Source organism: Silurus aristotelis (assembly GCF_946808225.1).
Source record: "Silurus aristotelis genome assembly, chromosome: 17".
NCBI classification, from domain to species: domain Eukaryota; kingdom Metazoa; phylum Chordata; class Actinopteri; order Siluriformes; family Siluridae; genus Silurus; species Silurus aristotelis.
The window spans coordinates 19,988,867-20,005,621 of record NC_139590.1 but is presented as its reverse complement, the minus strand read 5'-3'; the positions used below and the strand labels follow the sequence as shown (position 1 = coordinate 20,005,621).

General features: G+C 40.9%; 2 protein-coding genes and 1 long non-coding RNA gene across 3 annotated transcripts; 2 read left to right on the top strand and 1 right to left on the bottom strand.

Moving 5' to 3' along the window:
• The first annotated feature begins 1,318 nt into the window (after window positions 1-1,318).
• Window positions 1,319-3,958, top strand: tmem128 (transmembrane protein 128). Its single transcript, XM_083566078.1, has 4 exons — window positions 1,319-1,460; window positions 1,935-2,067; window positions 2,874-3,035; window positions 3,571-3,958. The coding sequence occupies exons 1-4, from the start codon at window positions 1,358-1,360 to the stop codon at window positions 3,668-3,670; spliced, it is 498 nt and encodes a 165-aa protein (XP_083422204.1). The 5' UTR covers window positions 1,319-1,357; the 3' UTR covers window positions 3,671-3,958.
• Window positions 2,936-14,017, bottom strand: LOC310739850. The gene is made up of 4 exons (XR_014537511.1): window positions 13,280-14,017; window positions 10,258-10,351; window positions 9,523-9,586; window positions 2,936-3,060 (listed from the first exon to the last, which is right to left on the bottom strand). It is a non-coding gene; the product is annotated as an uncharacterized lncRNA (long non-coding RNA).
• On the top strand, window positions 6,309-12,536 carry otop1 (otopetrin 1). Its single transcript, XM_083566051.1, has 6 exons — window positions 6,309-7,897; window positions 8,706-8,842; window positions 9,974-10,032; window positions 10,227-10,360; window positions 10,958-11,871; window positions 11,959-12,536. The coding sequence occupies exons 1-6, from the start codon at window positions 7,501-7,503 to the stop codon at window positions 12,127-12,129; spliced, it is 1,812 nt and encodes a 603-aa protein (XP_083422177.1). The 5' UTR covers window positions 6,309-7,500; the 3' UTR covers window positions 12,130-12,536.
• Window positions 14,018-16,755: the final 2,738 nt, after the last annotated feature.

The window sequence follows — 16,755 nt, the reverse complement described above, 5'->3', positions numbered from 1 at the left end:
AGGGTTAAAGGCCTTGCTCAAGGGCCCAAGAGTGGCAGCTTGGCGATACCGGGGCTTGAACCCCCGACCTTCCGATCAGTAACCCAGCGCCTTAACCGCTGGAGCCACCACTCCCCCTAAACTGGCATCACTAATCTCAAATTTGAGGGGAAATTTCACCCTCTTCTCTTCATGAAATCCTTCTCTGTTGGCTTATGGGTCTAATGATTGACTTGGCCAGTCTAAAATTTTCCCCTTTTGTGTGGTGTTGCATTGTATATTGACTCATGGTCTTGCATGATGGAGCTCCTTTCAATTACCAAAGACTAGACCAAAGATGCCCAAGATTCGACCAGCAGATTTGAAAAATAAGGAGCAGCTTTATGTCTCTTATTAGAGATCACTGAATAACTGAATCTCTATAGAGAGAGAGAGAGAGAGAGAGAGAGAGAACAGACTAAACACAGGTCCACATAAAAATTATTAAATTATATATATATATATATATATATATATATATATATAAAATGTTATAATTTTTATGTGGACATAGTCTGTTGTTGCTGTGCTCACTACTGCTGTTAAAACTATAATAAAACAATGGAGTATTGAATGTCTTTACACCTTGATTGTATTTTGTCTTATTTGCCCTCGCAGACAGACAGACCAGACAGATAGAAAGATTCTTCCTTTGATAACAACTAATAATATAATATTAGATAGATATACACACAGACAAACAGATTGATAGAGATATATAAATAGACAGACAGTCTGACCGACCAGATGACCGACCGACCGACCGACCGACAGACAGACTCCTTTAATAACAACCTATGTTATCAAATATAATACTAAATCAGGTCTGAGATGGCAAAAGTACACACATCCTTTACTCAATTAGAAGTACAGATATGTTATTAAAAAAAGTTTTTTTACTCAAGGTAAAGTAAGGTTTGGGCTCTGACATGTAGTTAAGTAAAAAGTAGTCATTACTACTATCTGTTTTAGTGTCATGCTGGTAACTGGACCTCACATCATATTAATATATTAATACAAAAGAATTTAACATTTTGTTATGTAATAAATCCAGAATGTATCCCGGCTGAACATCTATCATATAGAACACAAGTAGTGAAAAGATGATGATGATGATGTGATCATGTGTTTGTTCTCAGTCATGTTTACATCACTGACTCCCTCAAACTTAAGTAACGAGCCTGTTTTAAAAATGTAAGAATAGAAGAGTAAAGTACTGATACCAGGAAAATCGACTTAATTACAGTAACAAAGTATCAATAACTACAGCTCCCATTAGCCTCCGTCGCTTATATTTTACGTCATATTTCCCGGACGAGAAAAAAAAAAAAAAAAAAAAATGGCAGGCGGATTTTCGGATACAGAGTTAGCACAACTTCGAAACAGATTTAAAAGAGATGCGGGGCTTCTTTTCAACCCGGAATCGGAGAACGACGAGAAGAGTAAGTTCCTGCTTCCAAAAAACGAACAAAGTAAAAAATCTATATATACATATGTTTTTCTTAAAAAAATAAAAAGGTCGTTAAAGGTGGTGTAAATCTGCATATGTATCCGAAGTTATTGTCTAAATACAATTGTTTGGTCTTTGTTTAAAATGAAATAAAGGGTTACTTGTAATGTCTTACTCGTAGTAGCTTTGACTAAAGAGTCATTCATTTCATGTACAGTGGGTGTCAAACAACTGAATAATAATAATAATAATAATAATAATAATAATAAATGCACAAACCCTATTAACGTAAGAAACTGAAATAAACACCTCACAGTTCATAACAAACACTTCACAGTTTTACTCCAGGGTATTGTGTGCTGATGTTATTGTAATGGGTCTATAAAAACTTTTGAGTGTTTGATCATGAGTTTAGTTATTACATGTTGTCTTGGCTGTGTCTCATTTCACCTGGACTGTATCGCAGGCAAAGAGAAGGCAGACTCCAAACCGCTCCCACGCTTGAACCGTCACTCCGTGTTCTGGATTTTGGCTTCCATCAGTTTGACCTACTACGTGGATTTCTTCGGCGTCATCCTGGAAAACGAAGAAATCAAAAGGTGAAAGTGTGTACGTGATTGAAATGTTGGTCACCCTGAAGCTGGCCCATGTCACCGTGTTCTATTCCTCTTATGCCACAGCATGTGTTTTATAAATATATATATATATATATAAGTTTTTTTAGCATCAGAGAAGAAAACACTTTCCGAACGCACTTTAAATGTTTCATATCTCGGTGGGGATCAAATGACCATTTTGATCTCATGGGGACATTTGGTTGGTGTTTAAGAGGAAAACTGTGTGAGGTTTTTATTGATGTGTGTTGGTTGTGTGATTTAAATGCATTCTTTATGTCAGTGAAAAGTCCTTGAATGGGTAGAAAGAAACCCAGCCCGTGTGTGCTTTGTAACTGGGTAATATAGAACTATTCCCACCCTCGTTTATTGGTTATAACAAAGTGTACAATTGTAATAGATCAGGGCTACCAGTGGTCATATCTGAAGCATGTGGTGTTCATATTTGTGGTTTAAAAAAAAAGTTCAGTCCATTCCAACTGTATTGTTTTTTGCTTTTGAGTCCACTGTATATTTTCTAGGAATTAAAAATGAAAAACTACATGGCAGATTATCCAGAGTGATTTCTCAGTTATTTATACAGCTAAGCAAGTTGAAAATGAAAGGTCTTGGGGTCCAGCAGTGGCAACTCTGAGATCTGACCTCACAACCTTCTGATCGCTTTCATTATTAAAATTAGAACCTACAACTATGTACATTTGACCTGCAAATTTTAGCTCTTTAATATTCAACCAATGGACAATGGCCAAGTTAAAAACCAGGGAAAAACTGTGCGTTGTGATGTTTTGCAGTTGGTGGTTTAATGTGGGTTTGGTGCTGCTGACTGTTTGTCTGTGCCTCGCCCTGTTCTGCATTGTGTACCTGGAGTGGTTGAAGGGAATTCAGCATTATGATCAGGAGTACCCGGCCATCCCACCGATCACCACCTCCGCGTTCATCGCCGCCTCCTTCAGGTCAGTGTGTGCTGTTATACCAAACCTATTATACAAGCAAATGGAGACAATGAGGAATAGGATGTTCAAAAAGCACCTACCAGTCTTGTGCTCGAGTGTCCATAAACCTTTGTCCGTACTTATAAACAGGCAACAGGCTCCTCACCAGTCCCGCTTTTGATTCAGATTTCAAATTAATAAGAAGAAAGTGAAGCTAGTCATTACAGAGAAATTAAAATCCACAAATTACTCTGTCCAAAAGGTGGCGTTTTATTTCCCTTTCCTTAACAGCAGCATGTTTTGAATGTAATTATCATTAGAATTGGTACATCAGTATAAATCTGTGATTATGCCTCATTGCTAGAACTGCAGATCGAGCTACAGTAATCAACACTTTTTGACCAATCAGAATGCAAAATCCAACGACAAAAGTGGCACAAATGGGGTTGCCAGAACCTTTAACTATATAATTGGACATCGAAGACATGAATGCTTGGAATGTATTGTGCACTGTACCTGATCTAATCTTTGTTTTTTTTGTTGTTGTTGTTCACAGTTTTAACATTGCACTGTGGCCTGTGTGGTCCTTCTTCACCCCTGTGATTTTCTTCACTCAGTTTATGGGAGTCGTGATGGTGATCTCACTGCTCGGATAAAAGCAACACGTACACGGGCGATCGGATTCCCAAAAAGAAAAAAAAAAAGCTGTGTTTTTGATGTTTAAGACATTTTTGGCTTCTACTGTGTCGTCTTTGTCTGTGGGCTTTGTGTCATTGTGCTGTCTGAACTGAGAAGACTTCTTTTTCCGTTTTGGGTCAGACTGTGACGCAGATTAATAACGCAGTAATGTTTTATCTTCTTTTGCATCTTTTTTTTTATGTTTCAGGGTTTGATTGTAACTTATTTTATGTGCACGGTCCAATAAATATCTCATCGTAACAAAACAACACAATTTGCTACAACCAGCTTTGGGGTGTGTAAATGTATTTCCAATGCCATTTTTTATAGCTTGGAACATTATATACACAAAAGTGTGTGGACATTTTTTTAACGTTCCACATTAAGTCCCCGTTCGCAGTTAACTTGCTGGGAAGATGTTCCATTGGATTTTGTGAAAATTTGCAGTCTTCCCAAAGCTGTTTTATAGGGTTTAATAGCTCTATAGCAGGTGACTCAAGATCTTCCACTCCTATCCATGTAAAGCATATCTTCAGGAGATGTGTACAGGATCACTGTCATACTGGAACAGGTTTGGGTGTCCTAGTTCGAGTAAAGGGAAATTTACGTCCAAAGACATACAACTGTGTGCCTCCAAGTTCGTGGTGACATTTTTGGGAAAGCAGCAGCTATGGCTGAAAAAGTCAGGTGTCCCAATACTTTTGAGTTTGAACTTGAGCTTAAATATAGATTTAGGTCTTTAAACGTGCATTCATTTGTACTTGTTTTTGAATTGACTACTGTATGTAGGTTCAAACATGTATCTTACTTTATGTAGAGCTGTACTTAATCTCGGTCATGGATGTAGTAGACGCCTGGAATCCTGGGAATTAAACACTAAATGAGACTTCAATGCATGAGCTACACACACGTATCTCAGAGTCATTTACATGTGTCAGAATGAATGAATCTGACCGAGTAATTCAAAATCAGGTTGAATTTTCACTTTGATTGTGTACTTCAGAAAAGAAGTTATAACCCTCATATGTTGCTGTGAATCCCCCCTTAATTGTCTGCCTTCAGAAGTTAGTTCACCTGGGTGCAATTTAAGTGTCAGATCACCTTAATTTGCATACATCTGCTTCCAGAGTTTGTTAGAAAATATACCTAATCAAACTGCCAGTGTGGCATGACCATGATGTTGCATATTAAAGGTCATTAAATGCACCAAAAATCAATGACTGAGTAAAGAGGGCATTAGAGAAACAACTAAGAGGCCAAGGATTGGAGAGTGGCATGCTGTAGGGAATGCTAGAAGGTTCACGTGAGTGTTTTAAAACCAAAAATGATCCAGTCAGAGCTCAAAGCTTAGAGCTGAAGCCGACTGAAAACTTATTGAATGACTTTATTCAGTAAAGAGTGACCCAAAAGACCAAAAAAAGCATCTGCAGGTCTAAATTTAAAAATGCTAAATATTCTGAGATTCATGGTGCAGGTTTAGATGCCTGATATTTGACTATGAAGGTGGGTTGTGATTGTGATAGCTAGCACATCAGCTTTTCAAAATGTAAAAGCACCGTGAGAGTGGAAACAAAACCAATTTTACACAAAGCACCAAACTGCACTGGATTCCATCAACTGCTAACCCAGTTTCAACTTCTGTGCCACACACCAACCAATAAACTCGAACCGTAGAATCACCGCTGGTGCTTCAAGAAGCTAGAAAGCAGCACTGCCAACTCCCTCAGCCACATGATACCCTCAAATTGCCACAGCTTGGCTCCTTGCCCACATATGTTCTTTCCCATGAGTCCTAAAGAAACAGTGCCTGAGTGTTCTCTTTGCATAGTGTATTCCAGATGGCATCTCTATGGCTCAGTTATGCGACACAAGCGCACCAGGTGATGTTCTGACACCTTTTCATCAGTATGAACCTTTTCAAAGATTTGTGCTACAGTAGCCCATCTGTGAGATTTGACCAGAAGGGCTTTCTATCACCCACCAGCCTGTCACCAGTTCACTATCCTTTCTTGGAGCACTTTTAGTAGGTACTACACACTGCTCACTAGTTTTAAATGCTTTGACCCCGTCTTCAAGCCATCACAATTAAGCCCTCGTCTAAGTCACTCTGATCCTTATGGCATTTTTCCTGCTTCCTGCACATCAAGTTCAAAAACTGGTCACTACCTATCAGGCATAACATTATGACATTATAATATTATGAGCGGTCAAGTAAATATCACTGATTATCTCTTCATCATGGCACATGTTAGCGGGTGGGGTTTATCAGGCAGCAATTGAACATTTTGTTCTCAAAGTTGACGTGTTAAAAGCAGGAAAAATGGGCAAGTGTAAGGATTTGAGTGAGTTTGAGGGCTAGACGTCTGGGTCATAGCATCTCCAAAACTGCAGCTCGTGTGCGATGTTTCCGGTCTGCAGTGGTCAGTATCTATCAATCAGAGATCCAAGAAAGGAACAGTGGTGAACCGGCGACAGGGTCACTGCCAGCCGAAGCTCATTAATGCACGTGGGGAGCGAAGGCTGGCCCGTGAGGTCCGATCCGACAGACTCATTGCTGAAGGAGTCAATCCTGGTAATGCTCAACGGGTCAAGGTTTGAAAAGGGGGACCAATCATTTTGAGCCACTTGTGGATTCTTGAGTGTTCTTTATCCACCACTGACCACAAGCCAGGCTGATTGGATATATGCAGACGAGGGTTTATATGTTTTTTGAAAAAAAGGTTGCCATCTTACCAGACGTGCTCAGGAGTTGGATTGGAAGTGTTAATTGTATTGATGGAGGATTTGGGCAGGTTTTACACGCCCACCTTTGATTTATTTTGTGTGTGTTTGTGTGAGAGAGACTCTTAAGGGTCGGAAAGTTCTCCTATGATTGTTGTCATAATAGGTGTTTTTGTTCACCTGTATCCATTTCACATTAATCAGGGTGGACCCTGTAATGTCACGCGCAGTTAAACCGGATTCATTCTTTTGGTATCAAATAAAAGCAAACTAACAGTTTATTGGATTCACGGTGTTTCCAATTTGTTTTGGTATTCGGTTTCTTTCTCGCCTTTTTTCTGACTTTGTTGGTATAATCAAATAAACACTCGGGATGGGATATGGAGTTGTGGAGAAAAGGATTTTTTTTTTTTGCGTTTTTTTGGAAGGTTACCTGAGCCATGTTGGCGTTGCGTGTCGCACAAAGGCGATTTCATAAAGGGCCATTGTCGGACTGACCATCGACCAGTGAAACGCGAAACCCCGCTTCCCCCCTTTTTTTCCCATCAGGACCCGAGGAGGAAAGAAAAGCTAAATAAGCCTCAGTTCAGTTCCACTGGACCCACACGGAGCTGCGCAGAGGTGAAGAGTGCAAGCCCCCAAAAAAAGCGCCTATATTCATACATTTTTCTGCACGCTCTCGTGCCAGATGGAAAGATAACATACGCGCGTTATTACGCACGGCAGAAAGGCTTCATAACGTTTTTTAGGTTATCTTTTTTTTTTTTTTGGCACGTCTGCGTAACGCGATGTAAATCGGATTTCAGCGCATTTTAAGCAGCTTGTTCAAGCCAAAAAAAAAAAAAAAAAGAATGGAGTGATGTATGGTGTTGGATGAATATCTGGCAACGCCGGTTCCTCCAAGTCGCTAAAGAGGACTGAAACTCGACCTCCAGCTCCTAATCTGCAGATTTACAGGTGGAAGAAGGAGGGGGGTATATAGGTAGATTTCAGCGAACACGAACCGGATGCTGGAAACGCGCTCTTACAAACACCTGAGCAGACATCTCCAATCACACCAATTAGCGCGTTTGGATTGCAGGACACTATGGTGGAGCACAGCGGGCCCGATGTAAAGTTCGTAAACAAGTACTGTCCCAGTTCGTCTTCAGCCTCCTCATCCTCCTCATCATCATCCGCTTCCTCGGCGCGCGAGATGAAGATTTTGGCTACACTGCGCGGCAGCCTGAGTCGGAAGTACCCGCAGAAGAACGGCGAGGTCTTGAGCGCGCAGTACGGCATCAACCTGCTGCTCGTGGGTCTCGCGCTCATGCTCGCGCTCGCGTACCAGGGACCGACCGTGACCGAGGAGACGGTGCTGTCCTTCCTGTCCACGCTCATGCTCGTGCAGCTGCTGTGGATGATCTGCTACGTGGTGCGCCTGGAGCGCAAGCGCAACGCACCGCCGGAGAGAGACGCGAACGCGGCCACCAGCTGGATACGAGGTACCCAGATGCGCTTGACGCGCATTCGTGAAGAACACTGTAACTAAAATCCACCAAAAAACAGCCAGATAGATACCAGTACTACACAACTTCAAATCTAGGTCACATTTTGATATCAACTGGACACCAATATTGACCATTAGGACATCATTAAGCATCCAACAATGGTTTTTTTTGGTTCCATGATAATGATTTATATTCGTAACCAAACAAAATTTTTTTCTCAAGTCTTTTAGATTCCATTGTCTGCCAATGGTCCTTCAAATACACCTCCATACCTTACATACTGAAGATTGCATACTGAAGGTATTAAAAAAGGCGTATCCTTGATAGCACCACCAAGGAAATTTTTTTTAATCATAATTATGGGTAAACAAAAATGAATCGGAATCATTAAATTGTTCAAACAATACACAAAGCAACGCTATGCTTGGCTCCCAGCTCGGCTAGCATGGTACCAGGCCAAAATGGCTAACCAAATTCAGCTTTATTTGTGCCATGATTTGCTTGGAAGTGGAAACAGCGGCATTGTGGATTGGGGGTAATTTTGCCAAGCCGAGCCGAGCCGGCACACACCTTATAGTGATAGGAGTACAACATAGAAGGGTCAGTGCAAATCTTTCCATCTTAATCCCAGCAGTGAAACATTTCCATCCCGATGGGGAGTGGTCTAATCTCAGATGATCCCACCCCCATGTACAGGTCATGAGGGGTCACTGAATGGTTTGATGAGAATGAAATATTCATTCAACACCATGTATTCCTGTTAATAAGTTGATATATATGATTTTTGTGTTTTTGAATACAGGTGGTCTGACTCTGCTGGCTTTGCTCTCGCTCATCACAGATGCTTTCCGTGTCGGGAATTATGTAGGCTATCAGGAGTGCGTGTCTCCTGTGCTGGGCGTCTACCCAGTCATACATGCACTTCATACAGTGTCACAGGTAAGAGTGGCCTGGGCGAATGTATGTGTGTGTGTGTCTCATAGTGCAGGTTCAGATGGCTGATATGTGTATATGAAGGAGGGTTGTGATTGAGATAGCCAGCACATCGCTCTTCAAAGTGTTAAAACACCATGAGAATTTCCACCAAGCACCAAACTGTTGTCTTTGCACTGTTTAAATAAAATTTGAATATGCGCTGAAATGGCTATTACTGATCATTATTGACACTAGAGTGTATTCATGTAGGTTCAATGAAAGACATGAAGTACCACCCATGCATGACTTGATTTGACTGTGACATTGCGCGTATCGTTTCTTATCTGTGTGCATGTAGCCTGAAAGCTCTCCTAGGGATCACATGTCTTCAAGTTTGAGCTGAAATATGGAGTCGTAATTGACTCGCTGCTCAGGGCTGTAATTAATCTCTGAATCAGAGGGTCTTATATCGTGAGGGGTCTGCGGAGAACAAACGAGCGCTTTGTGCTCCGATAAAAGGCTCTCTGTCGCCGCTGATCCTGTTAAACTTCATTATGACTCATTCTGCTAAAATTGATTCTCGTAAAAAAAAAAGAAAAAAGAAAAAAGCAGAGTATCTGTGAATCAGACAACGGTTTCCATTTGAACTTGAATTAGAATTTAGTTGTCAAGTAAAAAATTAACACCACACAGCATTACAGTACCCGGGTCGAGTTTGTGTGGGGTCCTCCTGGTTCTCCGGTTTCTTCCTACCTCGCAAAAAAGTGCCTATAGAAATAAAAGAGTGTGTTAGGAGTGTAACAGAATTCCACTATCTGTATCTGGGACTGGATTCGGCTGTACACCCGAAGCTGAGTTGAACACCTTTGGGATGAATTGGAACGCAGACTGCACCCCAGGCCTTCTCACCTCACCTGCGTTAATGCCAGACTTTACTAACACCCTTGTGGCTGAATGAGCACAAATCTTTCCACAATAGTGGATGTTACCATAACAGCAAATGGGCACTAAATATGGAATGGGATGTTCAAAAAGCACATAGCAATCTTATGCTCAGGTTTTTGAACTATTGAACTATTGTTCTTTTAAACTTATCATTCAGATCTGTTGAAACAACATAGTGAATGATGGTGTTTTTCTTTCAAATTGTCGCAGGTTCATTTTCTCTGGTTTCATGTAAAGGATGTCATCAAGCGCTATGAAACATTCGAGAGGTAAGTTTGTATTAACGATGCAATACTGTATTAACAAAACCATTTACTAGTACAATAGTCATTCAATCGAATCCAAACTTTCTCCAAGCTACCAGCTGTTGACTCCTGTTTAGACTCTTAACCGAGAACTGCTCAGTTGTACCCTGTTTACAAACACTGAATACAAGCGTCAGCCATATGTAAATGTGTGTTAGGTTTGGCGTGATTCATGCTGTGTTCACTAACCTGCTCATTTGGAGTAACGGAGTGATGACCGAAGCCGAACACGCTCTTAATGACCACAAGAGACGGTTATCAGCAGTTGGATTCTACAACTTTACTGTCGGGGGTAAACACACACGCACACACACACACACACACACACAAACACACACCTTTTTCAGAAGTTACAGTAACTGAGAGACTACATATACTTTATTTATCTACGTTTACAAACTAGCATCTTTAAAATAGTCCCCTAGTGCCACATCTGGAATGTGTCCTTTAAGCTGAAAATCTGGCAGGTAGGGTGGGTGCGTAACCGAGATCGTGCTGTTTCTCAACGAGAAACTCGCGTGCGAGAAGAGCTCGGTGACAGGGTGCAAACGTGGTCAGAATGGCAAACGTGGTGAGAGTAGCACCAGTTGCACAGCTTCTGATGTACACAGAAGGATGTCTTTTGGCACACTGACTTATGAAGGTCAGTGGTCACTGTGACTGTGCGTGCAGCCTTGTGCTGCCATCTGTTGGCGTGTTACAAACTAGTTTTAAAACTTTTTGATACCACCTCATACATTTACATTCATATACACTTTTTATATCTTTGTAATTTAATTCTATCTGTAATTTATGCCAAGTCATGGTTCAGTGAATTGTTTTCTCTCTCTCTCTCTCTCTCTCTCTCTCTCTCTCTCTCTCTCTCTCTCTCTCTCTCTCTCTCTCTCAGAGGGCAATCAGCCTAACTGCAACTGTACCACCAGTGCATGTTCGATGTTCAGCAGCAGTCTGTACTATCTCTGTCCCTTCAATATCGAGTACCACATCTTAGTCTCTGTGCTTCTTTTCGTCATGTGGAAAAATGTCGGTCGAAACCTTGACCAACGCACCAATCAAAAGCCCGCCTCATCCTCAAAGTTCATAAACGGCTCAGGAGACAGACCCCTCCTGATGCTTGGGCCAGCGCTCGGGCTTCTGGCGCTTGCCAGTGCCATCACGGTGCTCGTCATCTACATCATCCACGTGGAGGAATCACTTGAGGCGCGCCATGCAGCCATCTCCATGTTCTACTGGTTCGAAATCGTCATTCTGGCATGCATGAGTGTCGCCGGCGCTGTCGGCTTGGTCATCTACCGCCTCGAGGATTGGCCCACTGACACGACGCCAAATCCAGCCAGGACGCTCGATTCTAAGTTGCTGCTCGGCTCTTCCATTGGCTCCTGGCTCGTCTGCTGGTGCAGCGTCATCGCCACGGGTGGGGCTGCCAATTCACCTATCTACCGATGGGCCAATTTAGCATATGCCATACTTTTAGTTTTGGAGAAGTGCGTGCAGAACCTGTTCGTCATCGAGTCGCTTTACAGGCGACGACGCGAGCATGAAGAGCGGCCTGGTCTCCGCGCCAACCATAACTCCATCCTAAGCCCGAATCAAGGAAACGAGAAAATCTTTGCCGTGTACGACGGAATCATTAACCACGCATACGAGTCACCGGAAAAACAATGCGAGAACGAAAAGCAAACTTTCGACAGGAACAACGGGACCGTTTTGCGCCCTCATGAACTCGTAGTGCCGGAGACGCCCAACGGACAGAGGCAGGTCCTGAAAAACATCGCTATCTTCCTGTTTATGTGCAACATTTCGGTAAGGCTCGTCAATAATGCCTTGTAAAATCGCCTTTGCTATTTCACTACCTGTAATCGTTTCAAATAAGTGCTTCTGTGTGTGTAGCTCTGGATCCTTCCTGCATTCGGATGCCGTCCACAGTTTGACAACGGTTTGGAGGAACAGTCGTTCGGATTCCCCATCTGGAGCACGGTGCTGAATTTCGCCCTTCCCATGAGCCTCTTCTACCGCATGCACTCCGTCGCTGTCCTCTTCGAAGTTTTCCGGAAAATTTAGGCCCCGCCTCCATACCGGTGTGGTGTTTCTTTTGCAGACACTATCAACCGTTCCCTCCATTAAGTTTTCAGAACCAGGGGTACCTTCTTTTTAAAAAAATACCCTTTTTCTCATATATCCTCCTCAATAATAAGATGAAGAAGACGATGATCAATAATGAGGATGTATGAATGTATTAGTCAACTATTCAGCTATGTTTGGATAGGAAGCACAGCTCTTGGCTTCTCTCTTCTGTGACGATGAAATTCTTGAGTATTCAGTCCATTACTGGACAAAAAGCATAACTATTGGCACTATCTCGACACTTTTGCCACACTTGATTTCTCTTGGCTGCGATTTAACAGAACGTTTATTGATTTTGATGAGATGAAAAAGCAAGAGCTTGCTTTCTCTTTATAGTAGTTATACTAAAAGTGTGTATATATATATATATATATATATATATATATATATATATATATATATATATATATATATATATATATACAGTATGTTTTCGATTTGTGTTTGGTCAGAAAGCCATCTGTTTTATTTTCTGTCCACTGAACTAAATGGTGAGATCTTTTGGGTCCTTTTTTCGCCTTCTGTTGGACAGAAGACAAACCTTTGGCCTTCAGAATGAAAAGCGTGTCGATTTCCTCCTCCAGTGAGAAGAATCCTATATTTCTGAATCAGACGACACACTCTTTCAGAGACTCGCGCACACACTGCAACACACTCGTCAAATCATTACTCGGCTCCACAGGTGCTCTTACACCACAGGTGTTCTCTCAGTGCTCATTGGTGCTAACTCTAAAACACAAAACTCCAACCAGCAAAGGACAAACACAGATCTAAGGGAACGATTTCATTCCTGAGTACCAGAGTGAGCAGGGCTGGAGGAGTGTCTACACACACATCAGGTCTTCTGACAATCCTAACCTTTTAAACTTTATATTAAAGCATATTATTCATTCCTTACAATTTATTACTCAGTGTAGAAAAGCAGTTAGGAAGGAAATGTAGCAGGGTTAGTCTGGGCTTTTCAGGGAGTCTAGTGGGTTTCATTTCTTCTCAATTTCTGGTGCTGGTTAATATCTCAGCACTCCATTCTGGAGTTTTTTTTTGTTTTCATTTGAATCACTTGAATCTCTGCTATTGTTCTCATTACCTGGGAGAAACGTTACGATGCAAGCTGTACAATGTATTAGCTGTGTGCTCTCTCCCTCTCTCTCTTTCATATGAGAAATTCACATCTCGTGAAAATCAGCCACGGCTTCTCCTTAGACATTTCTACTTCAGATGTCTTTCTGTAATAGAAAAAGAACAACAACACTGTTATGACTTCTTTGCGAAGGATCATGGATCATGTTCTCTTGTGCGTCTCGGTGCCAGTGATGCTGAAGACTTGAATTTTTTCTACGAGAGACCACAGCCATGCACTATATACAGCACTATAGCGAATTATTTTGTTTGTTTGTTTAATGTGTGAAGCTTTAAGGTGTTATTTGAATTCTTTCTGCACACTTTGTCACACAGAACGTGTCTCGCATGAGAAACGCACCAGTGCTTTGGATTTTTGTAATCATTTAGAGTTTCTTTTGCTTCAAAATTTTCAGAGGTCTGACATAAGCCTTGAGATATGGTTTTACATTTATTTCAATTTTATTAGAGAAGAATTAGTTTGGTCCGGGTTTCTGAATGGACAGTATTCAACTATGCACAGTTTTAACTTATATGAAGAAACAGTCTGAGGTAAAAATTTGATTTGGGACAAATTCATTCAATTAAGGATGAGTTGAAGTTAAAACTCATGATTCAGAGTGATTCCCTTTTGGAAATGGAACTCTTTGTTTTGTTCTTTTGCAAAAGTTTATAAGTATCAAATATGATTAATGAGCAATACGAAATAAAGCAATGAAATGAAATCTGCCTTTGTGTTTCAAACTAATTCTTGTAGGTAGGATTGGGGTTCTTCTTGCTGTATGGGATTAAATTCAGGAATAGAAAAGATTGGTATGTGCTCTTTGAACAACCCATTCCACATTTAGTCCCCATTTGCTGTTCTTCTGGGGAAAAAATATATTTTGGACAATGATATTCATCACTTCAGAACACTTGCAAAGACATGTAGACTTTATTCTAGGTATAGATGAACTAGATGGACAAAATTTTGTGGACACCTGAAAAAACGGTTGGTATGTGCTTTGTTGAACATCCCATTTGACATTTAGTCCTGATTTACTATTATTATAACCTCCACTCTTCTGGGAAGATGTTCCGCTAGATTTTGTGGAGGTTTTTGATCATTCAGCCACAAGAGTGTCAGTAAAGTTCAAGGTCCTATTTCAAGGGGTGCAGTCAGCAGTCCAATTCACCCCCAAGGTGTTCAGTAGGGTTGAGGTCAGAGCTTCACAGCAAGAGATCTTTCACTCCAACCCATTCAAAGTATATCTTCATTGGGCATAATGGAACAGGTTTGGGTCTTCTATTTCAAGTGAAGGAAGAAATTTCACATCTGTACAATTTGTAGAGTGGTAACAGTTTGGAAAAGAACTTGAAAAACATCAGGTGTTCCAATACTTTTATCTGTATATTTATACACACTTAAAGACAGGAGTTTGTTTTTTATTCCAGGGATTAGTTTCAGATTATAGTGCAATGTAGTTTTAAGTAAGATTTATAGAAAGTTAACAGTAATCTGATGCATATCAGAACATTTTCTTCTTTACTTGTAGTTGAACATGTCAGTGTACAGACACTTCATTCAGGTAATGCGAGTTCAGAAACAATGCTTGTAGTGGGTTTGTTCTTATATTATGGTTCTCACTGTGTATCTCAAGTTGCGATTTGGCACGTAAAATGATCTCCTGCTCTAGATAGGTTTGGTTTATTGTAAACCCCTAACATAAATTACAGTGTAATGCATGCACCGTGAGTCTTTAACACCTTTCACACTTTCTTTAGAGAATTATCACCTCATGTTACACTCTTTTACAATAATTCAGTTGCTGAAGCCGGTAGAGAACAGATAAAAAAATAAATAAATATAAGAAATAAATATCGATAATAAACACATAATAAAAGGTATTATATCAATTTAAAATAATAAATATAAAATTAAAAGCAAAAAACAAGCTAATAAAAATTTACCTCAAATTTCTATTCAATTTTATAATTTAAAATTTAAATGTAAATGTATTTTTCAATTTGGTACAATTTGCAAACTTTCATTTCAGCTCTTAACATAAATGCTTCCGATGATATAGTTAATCTCTGTTCTCTTTTGTATATTTCTAAAGAATTTTTTAACAAATATATGCATGCTGATATATCAGTGTAGTTAAAAGGCATGAAAGTAAATAAATTCAATAGATTTATTTTAATTGACAATGAATGTATGTTCTGTATTGTTTTGTTTTTTTTGTTTTTTTTTTTATAACATCCGATTTAATATCTGTTTCTTTCCCTACTGAAAACAAGTTAGTTTTTCTGGTCTGAAACATCACCTACACTTTCCACGTAGTATCTATTATCTCCTGAGCAGGTGTGCCATATTTTTACCAGTAGTCAGTGTGTGTGTGTATATGTGTGTAATATATATATATATATATTCATAAACCTTTGCGGATTTTGAAAACCGGTCCACAGCCACCAATATAGTGTTATGTACCTGTGACTTTGGCAGGTTGTTACCATGGTTGCTGAGGGATTGGGACTGGTTCCAACAGCACATACAGTAGCTGGTGTGGAGTGCGGACCTGAGCGCAAACCTCGATGTATCATTTCACGTCTGTTGGAAGTGACGGCCACCAGAATGCATTTTGAACAACGCTGGTAGTGCGGTGGATCCCTGGGTGTCCAGTGCCGACTGAGGTGTGGATCCGCTCTAGGACTCTGGAACGTAGCTCGGCATGGACATACTGCTTGTCATGCGTGCAGTTTGGTGAAGCGGGTTCGTTGGCTTGTGCTTGTCGTATCTCCTCCATGAGATCCCAGCGGACTGGTGCGATGATTACCGAAGATGGCAAGATGGTTTAGGTATTAGTGTCTTGTCTATGGGGTAAAAGAGTGTCTCCTTTGCCGTTCTTTGTGCCTGGGTGGTAGGTGATTGAACTTGAATGTGGAAAAAAATAAGGCCCTACCTCCACTATGAAGGGATGCTAGCAGACGTGAACCGTTGCTTTTACTATGAGTTGGTGCGGCAACAGCCTTTCTAGTACTAATCGTACCTGATGGATGTGGCGGTCATAGGCCCTTAGAGCATACTAGAATGTCGTCAATAGACACGATGACAAGAGGTTAGTAGGCCCCCAAAATATTTAATTCATGAAGGCCTAGAATACAGCAGGCACATTTGTCAGGCCATACAGCATTACCTGGTACTCATAGTGCCCCCTTGTGGTATGGAAGGGGGTTTCCAGTCATCCCCCTCCCTGATCCGGATCAGGTTATATGTTATATGCGCTGCAGAGGTCTAATCAGGTGAAATTGTGCCTCCCATAGCTGTTCAATGGCAGATGGTATTAGTGGAAGCTGTAACGACATTCAGGCCACAATAGTCAATGCAGGGCCTCGATCCACTATCCTTCTTCTCCATTTAATCAAATCCTGCTGCTGCTGGGAACGTGGAGGGACGGAAAAATC